The sequence below is a fragment of the Miniopterus natalensis genome, chromosome 12, assembly GCF_054644295.1.
Source record: "Miniopterus natalensis isolate mMinNat1 chromosome 12, mMinNat1.hap1, whole genome shotgun sequence".
In the NCBI taxonomy this organism is placed as follows: domain Eukaryota; kingdom Metazoa; phylum Chordata; class Mammalia; order Chiroptera; family Miniopteridae; genus Miniopterus; species Miniopterus natalensis.
This window is the reverse complement of record NC_142092.1, coordinates 54,448,350-54,458,821: the sequence shown is the minus strand read 5'-3', so window position 1 is coordinate 54,458,821 and position 10,472 is coordinate 54,448,350. Positions and strand designations below refer to the sequence as shown.

Below are 10,472 nucleotides of genomic sequence, written 5' to 3'. Positions count from 1 at the left end.
ATGAAAGTGTCCCTGTTTAGAGCAAACTCCAAGTCACAGAAGTACATGTTCAGTGTAGGAGACCTTGGCCCTGGTTTACTGTACTGCTTCAACTACATTCATTCCTTGGCATTTCGTAGCACCTGCCACTTTAAGTCCCTCACTGTGCACTGCCATTGAGAGTTTAGATTCCCTCATCTTTGACCTTTCAATTTAAGGATGTGACTTTTTAACTAATCTTTGACCCATGGGTCAGCAGTTAAGCTGTCCATTCTCTCAGACCTCTTTCACCTTTTGCCTTTTTAAGGACAAAGCCTGTTGTGCATAACTTACACATATTTTCGTCATCTCAAGCCATTCTTAAAAATCTCATGGGGCAGGTGCTGCAAGGGCCAAATTGAATGGATATTATGAGAAACAAGCCTTTAAGATGAGCTTTAGACTTTGGGTTTCTCAGTAAAATTTGGCCTGTTCAAGTTTCATGTCAATGTTATCTTTTAGGAGAAGCTAGAGGAGTATTCTATTTTTTATTTATTTTATTTTATTATTTTATTTTATATTATTTTGTTCAAAATATCACCAATGTCCTCTTTTCTAGAGGAGAATTCTTAACAGAGCCAGTCCTGATATAGCTTTCTCATTTTGAAAGTGAGGTCACTTGCAGGCTGTCTTATGGATGTTAGATAGAAACTGTCACTGTGTCAAGAAGACCTTGGCTGGGGAGTGGGGGGTGGGGGGAATATACACAGATATCTGAAACACAAGGTAGAGAAAATAAGTGTCACGAAGTACCTAAGGGGATTCTAAGACGGGAGAGATTAGGCTGAGTGGTAGAAATCTAGGAGGACATTATGTAAGAGATGATGTTTGAGATGAGTCAAGCTTCCTGAAGGATGGTATTTCAGATCAGTCATGAAGAATTTTAGCAAGCAGAATTTGGTACAGGTTGGAGGGGTAAGACAAGTGAGAGTGGGGACATTCGTGCAGGCAGATGGAATCACAAGAGTAAACTCAGAGGTATTAAAGAGTGGGGTATGTTTGGGGACCCTCAAGTGAAGTGGTTTCAGCGTGTACAATTAGGGGACTGTGGAAGGTACAGGGAAGGGTACACTGGGGTCAGGCTGCAGAGGGCCTGGCTTGCTGGGGTGCAGCATTTTTTTCTAGACTAAAGGCAAAGGGGTGGGGGAAAGTTCAAAGCCAGAAGATGGAGTGAATGGGTGAATGACCTTAGTTAATTTATAAAATTCGTTTTAAAAAGAAAAAAAAGAGAACAATTTCTTTTCTTAATTTATTTTCAATAAATTAATAGTTAAATAGCAAATTAGAATCAGTGGTAAAAATATCACAAAACAACAGATAAAATCTTTGGTTGATACTTCTAATAACATTCTACAAAGCACAATAATTCAATTTCAATAAAAAGGCATAGGAGATTACGGAGGACTGTTGGAAAGAGACGAGCCTAATCATAAGGTGCTGGTCCATTTGCAATCCTAAAATACTCAGTGACCGAACAAGGCTGTAGAAAGGCTGGGCACTGGGTCAGGAGACTGGCACTGAGTTTCCACTAGCTGCCTGTATGACCTCTGCAAAGTCACTTCAAAATCCTCTGGACTGGTTTCTCCTCTGTCACATGAGGAGTAGAATTAGCCAATCTAATGACCTATATAAATAAATGGACTTGTTTATACTCAGTTTCTAGTGGTGTATCCATAGCAGACCAAAAAGTTGTTTTCACGTAACAGACTAGCATAGATTATAGAATCTGTCTAAACTCTTCTGGTGGGTTCAAATGATCCATAAAGAGATGTACCATTGGTGGACTACAATATGTTTGAACCATAAATCTTAACTGTTGCCATCACCAAGTATAGGACACCAAGGAAGACTACAGAGTGACTTTTGAATTGGAAGCCTCCAGTCTTATGGATACCTTGCCAAGGTTTTGGTCCACATATACCTACAATTCCTTCTGACAGTCATTTTCACCCAACGCAACTTGATATACCAAAATGCGAGCCTGAAAAAGAAATCATCTAAGAGGTGTCTTACTTAAAGCGATAGGTTAAATGTTTATTCATCCTATCAAAGGGATTTCCTGCAGGGTTCCTTTACATAATGATCCCCCTCACAGAGTTTAATGATGATTCAGTCTCCTGGAGACTTTTAGGAGCACTCTGTCACATTTCGGTGGAAAGGCCCTCTGCACACACAGCCATGGCCTCAACAGCAGGAAAGTGCGCTCATTCTGAGAAAGGCAATAAAATCCCGTATTCGGGCCTCTGTGCCGTCCTCAGCAACATGAAGCTAATACAAAAATACTGTCAAAAGTGTGGTTTTGATTTAATGCCAGATGAAAGAATAAGTAATACTGCTCAATTGACAACTGTAAACAAAGCTTTGGTAGTTTGGGGACACACTTAAGTCCACCTAAGCTCGCGAGAAAGAATGCTTATGTGTTTCCCCATGTGACTATTCTGGGTCCACTGGGGAGCTGACTGAATGCAGTTTAAAGAAAGGACACTGAAGGAAATGCATTGTTTCTGACAAACACAACACACTACATAATGACATAATGGCCTTCTATTTGGGGGAATGAGATTTTGAGGGAGCCTCACCCAACTTTCTTCTGATTACCAAAGAGGCTCATTTCAACCTTTCCTAAATCAAGTATCTTCTTTCTAGAGTGGTGGGGAATTTAAATTCCTCTATTGTGTATACACTGGAAATCCATAATTGCAAATCCATCAATTTCCTACTGGTGGTTCAGAAGGTTTTAAAACCAATGTACCATCATTAACTTTGGAGAAATAAAACATCCCAGAGACAATCAAACGATATTATTTGTATTCTGGGCTTGGCTATGGAATTCATCTCTGAATCCAGGCATCATCAGGGTGGCAAGTGGTGGTGAGTTATGCCAGATCCAAACTGTTCCATTGACCTGTGGGTACCACCCCTCCCACCATAAGATTTAGCTCCTTAGCAGGAAAGACAAATTCCAAATTCATTAATTCATTAGAGGCTGGGTTTACAACCCTATTGTCTATTCTAAATCTTTTGTTTAAACTAAGCTCTCTGTTAAATGAGCTGTTAAATGGTAATGTTTGGATTTTCATAATTATATTTGAATTTTACGGGTCTTAAGTCAGCAGGAACTCAGGCCGAATTAGAAGTATTGACACCTGACATGTGAAACTGAGGGTTTAGAAAACCTATTGCAGCTGTTTTCCATGAGAAAACTAGAAACTCTAATCCATAAATGATTTGAGTCCCTGCCTGTCACAGATAGAATCCACCATTTGGCTTTGTGATAATGTAATAGGAATTGTTCAAGGCAGGCAACGCCTCACATTTCTGCAGAGATAACGCATGCATGGCTCTTCCACGTGCATCTGCTGCGTTCCTGTAATCCTTCCATGTCAGGAGGGTCTTTTCTCCACAGATTTTCCCACAGGCTCCAGGATTTCCTTTCTGCGAGGGCTATCTTTACATTCATCAACCTGAAGACTTGTTTTGTTCACCCTTGATCAAACATCCTACATTTTTCAAAACAAAGTTCAAAATACGTTCGGAGGGAAGATTTTCTACTCATCTGAAATGCATCTTCCTTATAACTGAAAACATGTTGAGTGAAAGTGATTTTCAAACCCATTTTTAACTATGATTATTCTTTTCTTCAAACATGTAGATCTTGGATACATAAAATAGACAGAAGCAGGCCTCTGCCTGAAGCCTCAGGGGGGATGGGCTCCACAGCCACCTTCCTCGTGGCCTCCTTTCAGCTCCCGGCAACTGTCCCTGAGCCACCGCCTATGAAGCTTATATTCGTGCCTCACAGATTATTCATCAAGTTGACCCTGCAACATGCTAAAGGCTGTGGACGGCCACGGGCTTCTGAGCAAGTATTTCCCGAGGCGATGAGCCAGAGCCACGCTGCGGAATGTGGTGGCTTGGGCCCGGGGAAGGGACCTGGTGGGCACGGAGCGGAGTCCTGTCTGGCAGGCGGGGTCCCTGGGGGAAGAGTTCCAGGAGGTTGCCCGGCGCCACCGCCCCCGTCTGCTGCAGGCTCTGCTCCCCCAAGACCTGGACCAAGAAGTTGATGTACCTCATGGCCAGGCGGAGCGTCTCATTCTTGCTCAGCTTCTTGTCTGGAGGGTGCGTGGGGAGGAGCTTCCTGAGCCTGGCAAAGGCGCCGTTCACCTGCTGCTGCCGCCACTGCTCCCTGGTGCCTGCGAAGACCTTCCTGGTCATGTCTGCGGCCCTGCGGGGGAGACAAAGGCCCTGAGGCCAACGCCGCGTAAGGGGCCTGCTGGGTGTTACATGTCCTGCCCCAAACTTGGGATGTTCGATCTTCCCCACGCGGATTTTAGGAAACTCGTTTTGTCATTTTCCGGTTTTCGGAATCCTCCTTCTGGTAAGGGGAGAAAATGTGGCAGAAGAAAGGGCAGGGTAAGAACACCAGCCTTCGGCCCTTCTCGCCCTGGCTGTTTGGAAGCCTCCAGTTACAGGCTGGTTTATCCCAGTACCCCCATCACTTCTTTTATAATCAACTCTCCCTAATTTCCCGGAGTCAGATGCAGCATCGGGCTGAGTACATGTATAGGATTGAGTAATAACATATATAGCTAGTGAATTGGGAGTTGAATATGGATTCTTTAAAAAAAAGCTGCGGTCCTAGGTTTCATTAATAAGACAATGTTCACCCAGCCGGGCGTGGCTCAGCGGTTGAGCGTCGACCTAGGATCCAGGCGGTCGGGGTTCGATTCCCGGTCAGGGCACATACCCGGGTTGAGTGCTCGATCAATGACTCTCTCCTCATTGATGTTTCTATCTCTCTCTCTCCCTCTCCTTTCCTCTCTCTGAAATCAATAAAGGTATATTTAAAAAATAATAATAATAAGACAATATTCGGAGTGATGAAAATAACACACCTCTCCTCTTAGCTGGCAGACCTCACAGCATAACAGCTAAGATATCCAGACTGGACCACATTTTAGAAGATGATGAACAGGGTCTGTTCATCAAAAGTCTGTTGTATGAAGAACAGAAGTGGGGATATTCAGAAGACAGACCAGGGACAAGTGGGGGTGATGATTTGTCATGGATGCTGTAGAAGGCATGCAGGCCTGTGTGACATGGAGAGGGAGGCACAGGGACAGCTGGAGCAGAGAAACAGCACCTAACCAGGCATTCTGGGGGCAGGGGGTTCCAGGCAGACCACGCATCCTTCCAAACTAAATGGGTAGACCAGCTGACCCCCAAGTCGTCTTTCTGCTCTGAAATGCCATGACACCCACCTATTGCCAATTATCTAATCCAAGCCATTTCTAAATAACCTGGTCTTTGGTTCCACAATGAAAATATGAGTGTTGTCAGAACTGTGCCCAATTGTACCTAAAATTAAAAGTTTGAACCTAAATCAGGAGGATTTTAAGATAGAAAGAAAACTGTCAAGTTTTCTCTCAGCAAGGCTGGCTGCTTGGCCGGGACTATGGGAGCAAAGTTACTTTCAAGCTCCTCTTGTTAAAAGAGCGTTTAGCTCATTCACTTCAACTCTAGGCCCATGGGGGGCCTTTTCAAACTGGGAAGAAAAAGATTAGGCAGGATAAACTAACTGGTGTGCTCTTCTAAGAGCGCTCCATTCCATTGTGCTCAAAGCAGATAGAGGAAGACAAGCTTCTGAAATGACGCCTGCTATCTTAGGGGGTGCTTAAAATTACTTGTTGATTTAGCCTCAAGTGTTTTACTCTCCTTCTCCATAGGGGGGAATACAAATCAGTGATTTAACAAGCTGGAAAACTCAAAGAAGAGGTCACTGGAAATTACTAAAGTCCTTATTTGGGTGGTAAGCACACACTGCAATATACAGATGTTGTATCATAGAGCTGTACACTTGAAACCAATGTCACCCCAATAATTTTAATTTAATTTTTTTTAAAATTATATTTAGTCTTTTTCTAGTTGTAAGGACTGACTGCTGCTAATCTTGATTTCAGAGTAATTTAAGAGTAATTTAAAAAAATATGCCAGATGCCACAGAATCAGAAAACATGTGATAGATGTCAAAAGAGAGGCAAAGCATTTTGTCCCAGGTCAGACAGTGAATCAGTGGCAGAGCCTGCGTCCCTAGCCTGGGTGTTTATGCATTTGTGTCACCACTGACTCCTGCTGGGTCAGGGTCCACAACTGTTTTTTGTGCCATGGACCCTCCTGGCAATCTGAGGAAGCCTAGGGATGGATTCCGTCTCAGAACAATGATCTCAAATAATACATAAAGTAAAAAGCCTTTAGTTGTCTTCTCAGAATGATGATTTTGAGTGTGTCAATTAAAATACATAGACACATCAAATAACCAATTATGCTTAATAGTGATTAAAAATAATTTTAAAATTATATACAGTAATACATGTGCTTTGTTTTTTAACACAGTATATTTATTACCATAATTTCTAATTAGGGATATGTAAATGATTTTTTTCCAAAAAATTTGCAACATCTGTAATGTGAAAGGATCTAGGGTTTCTACTGATGCTAATAGCACTGTAGTTTATTACCCACATCCATAAATAAAGGAAAGGTTAAATTTAGATGAAAGGTTAGTGGAAATAAAGATGTAACTTTTTCCCATCTAAATATAGAACCTCCTAATTCTACCTACACACCCCTGAATGGGTGAGTGTCACCACCCGGTAGGAATGCCTGGGTGGGAGGAAGGTCATAGTAAACAAACTTGTGTTTATGTTGTCACCTCTGAAGGTAGCAGGTTACCAGAGAAAAGAATGACAATTATGCCCCCGGAGAAGGTGACTAATGCCCCCAAGGGGAGCTGCTGCTTTTTCACGCTGGCGGTTCCTGGACACATAACCCAGGTCAACCAGAAAGCATGAGACACAGACACAGGGCAAGCACGCGTGGTGGCCTGCCCAGGAACTCAGACACTTTCGGCTCTTTCCCCCTAGGCCTCGACATTTCTCTGCTGGCACTTGGCCCTGTGCATGTGTCTCCTCTTTCATCTTTCTCTTGAAAGCACATGAACAGGCTCTGCAGATCGCCAAGGTGAAGGGTGGTTTAGACGGCTGTGCTGGTGGACCGTGCCGAACCCCCAGCACCAGGCACAGCTTTGCCTTTGGAAATGTTTGTAGATGGGATACAGGCTCATTTAAGAAAATATAATCAAGCAGTACCCAAGTTCATAAAGTACAAACTAAAAGCCTCCTTACCTACCTACCTACCCACCTAATCTCTTTCCCAGGAGCGGCCAGTTTGGTGTGTCCATATCACACTATGCATATGCCGTATGTGTAATATAGAAATCGGAATACGTGCGATTACGCAGGTTACTGTTCTCATCAGACAGCTGCATGTTGATGTTCTAGATAAGCTCACTTACTGGGACGCCAGCCCTCGGGCGGGCACCGGGAGCGCCGCCTGTGCCGGGGGGCGCCCCGCCCCGCGCCCCGCCTCCGCCCGCTGCGCTCCCCGCTCCCCCGCCTGCAGCCCTGCCTGGTGAACGCGCAGTCGGGGCGTCCAGAAAAGCCTCTCCCGCCAGTGTCCGGCAGTCGCTGCCCTACACGCAGGGGCTCCCTAAACGGCCCTCCCTCCGCGGGGCTCTGGGGGGCCCCTGGCGCCACCTATCAAAGTGGAGCAGCCCCGCCCGCCCGCACGCGCCAGGGCACCCGCCAGGCTCCCCGAAGCCGCGCCACCGCCCCTCCCGGCCAGGAGCCCCCGGCTCTTCTCACCCAGCGGACTGGGTGGCTGCGACCAGGTCACCTCCACACCCCCACCCTCCAGGTGGCTGCGACCAGGTCACCTCCACACCCCCACCCTCCAGGTGGCTGCGACCAGGTCACCTCCACACCCCCACCCTCCAGGGCGAGCGCTCGGGCTCAGGGGCCGCGGGTGGCCCGCGAGCCGCACCCCCGCGGCGCGCACTGGAACCACGGAGTCCACGCACCTCCTCGCCGGGAGCCCGCAGCCCGCAGCCCGCAGCCCGAGCCGCGCCGTCCGCGTCGCCGTCGCCGGCGTGTGCGCCCTCGCCTGGAGGCCTGCCGCGGCCTTTATAGGACACCTCCCTTTGTTAGCGAGGTCCAGGGGGCCCCTTCGCTCCCGGGACTCCCTCCAGCCCCGCCCCGCGTCCCCGGAGCAGCCCCCCTGTGCCCTAGGAAGGGGGCAGAGGCGGAGGGAGAGCCCGCTTTGTGTAAGGCGCGGGCCAGGCGGGCCCTGCCACCCACCGGGGCTGCAGCTCGAGGCCCGCGTGCAGCTCACCGCCCCCTCCGACGTCGACCGACCTGGGACGTCCACGCCCATCGATCATTCCGCAGATGGCCATCATTCAGGTCCCAGCCGCTCTCCGGCTGTACTCCGAAACCCCCTGCTTCAGAATCGAGGGTGAGGGAAGACCCCTCTCAACACCCGCAATCCAGACCCACCAGATCAGGTTTTCCGGGGGTGGGATCTGAAACTGGCGTTTTTACTAAGTACCAGAGGGATTAAGATGCTGCGCTGGACAGACTCCCGGATATATTCGTCGGTTTCCAGTGCCCAGCGCAGGACTCGCTTATTTCAGTGGCCCTTCTGCTTCTGCACTTGCCCATTTCCTTCCCTCTGTTCTCCGACATCACCCAGACTGACCCTGTGAAAGCGCAAGTCAGATTCCATCACGTCTCTGCTCAAAACCCTTGGGTGTCTCTACATTTCATCCAGAGTTAAACTCAAGTCTTTACAGTGGCTCTGGGGATAGCCTTTACCGGACCTCTCTGTTCCTTCTCTCCTGTGTTTACTCAGCTCTAGCCACTCTGACCTCTGATGTTTCAGGAACACACCAGACAGCCTCCTGCCACAGGGCCTTTGCACTGTTTTCTCTGCTTGCAACACTGTTATCCACCTAGTTTCCTCCATCACTTCCTTTCACTCATTCAACAAATTATCATTCAGTGCCTACTATGTGCCAGTGCCTGTCCTAGGCACTGGGAGCACAACTTCACACAAAACACACACATTCCTGCCCTCCAGGGGCTGTCATTCTTCAGGTCTCTGCTCCAATATCACCTTCCCAGTGAAGGTTCATTCTCTGGCCACAATATCTGAAATTGCGCCTTCGCACCCACAAGTGCTCTTCACCCTCCTGCCCTGCTTTCTTCTTCTCCTTGTCACTCATGTTCACGTAGTAACATTGTACTTACTTCTCCTGCTGCCTCCTTCCCTAGCGAACAGGCATTCATCAAACGCTGGCTGATTAATGAATGGATCATTAATGAATTTCTAGCCATCGCCTTCCCTGAATAACCCAGCATAGGATTTGACGCAATAAATGCACAAATACATCACAGCTTAGTAGATAAGAACAGAGGAATCTGGAGTTGCATACCCAGGTTGAAATCCCTGGTCTACCCACTTGTGTGATCCCGGGTGAGTTATGTAACTTCTCTCTGCCTCAGTTTCCTCATCTCTAAAATGGGGACAATGATAGGATTGCAAGCGTTAAGTGAGAAAAACAAAACAGAGTCAAGAACCTAACAGTCAGAATATTTTGTTTTATTGTGGTAGATTGTATTATTATTGCTACAACTACTAGCTCCCTTCCTTATGAGAGGGGTTGGAGGGCAGGTTGGAAAGAATGAATTAGTCAGTTTGTACACAGGCACAAAAGGGGCCTTTATAACCTCACATGTGCAGTAAACATTGCCGATTCACCCCCTTTCTGCCCTTCTGTCTTCTCTGTGTGCTGTAGAGGGGCCCTGCTGCCTCACGTTGCCCATGCTTGCCCACCCTGCCCCACTGTATCGCAGTTCTGATGGAGCTCTAGTTAGAATTTAAACCAAGAACCTTGGTTTAAACTATATCATCTTTCATTTTAACCAAAAACCTGTGAGGCAATATATTCTCTTAATGGCATAGTCTGCAGCTGTAAAAAAAAATAATAATAATGACAATAATTCTGGCAATTGGGTAGCAAGATCGGATGCTAAGTGAAACAATAAGCTACGAAACAGGATCTGTGTACTGAGAGATGGGGTGAGAACTACAGAGAAAGGAGCACAGTTATGTAGGCACCCTGGGGCCAAAGCTGACATTTTCTTTCTTCTCAAAACCGTCTAACGTAGGATTGTTGGTTTTATAATTTTTAACACGGGGGAAAAAATTGATGCACTGTTCCTCTAGTAATGATTCTTCAGAGTGACGGGTTTTCTCTGTCCCAGGCTCCCGGTGTGGAGAGCTTAGGGGCTGGGTCCTGCAGGGGCAGGGGTTGAAGTAGGAATTTACATAATCCGATTATTGGGGGATTAGGTTTGGGCAGCTAAATGCCTCAGTGTGCTTGAGCTAAAGCCCTTACTATTCATGGCTCTCACTGCCCCCTGGAGAGACTGCACCTGCAGGCTCCTGGGGAGGGAAGAGCAGACCGCTAGGAGGGCTTGGGCATTGTCAGGATCTGGTTTTACTGGCTTAATTGATCTGTCTGGATTAGCCTGTGAATACTGGACCTCTAGTCC

The 10,472-nt window shown here is 46.9% G+C and overlaps 1 protein-coding gene across 1 annotated transcript; it reads right to left on the bottom strand.

Annotated features, from left to right (window-relative positions):
* Positions 1-1,271: 1,271 nt before the first annotated feature.
* TAL2 (TAL bHLH transcription factor 2) lies at positions 1,272-4,816 on the bottom strand. Its single transcript, XM_016224990.2, has one exon. It carries the CDS (start codon positions 4,231-4,233, stop codon positions 3,850-3,852), a length of 384 nt encoding a protein of 127 aa, XP_016080476.2. The 5' UTR covers positions 4,234-4,816; the 3' UTR covers positions 1,272-3,849.
* Positions 4,817-10,472: the final 5,656 nt, after the last annotated feature.

Bases quoted from the DNA above. Each gene is read 5' to 3' on its own strand.
- TAL2 (XM_016224990.2), bottom strand. From the start codon at position 4,233: ATGACCAGGAAGGTCTTCGCAGGCACCAGGGAGCAGTGGCGGCAGCAG.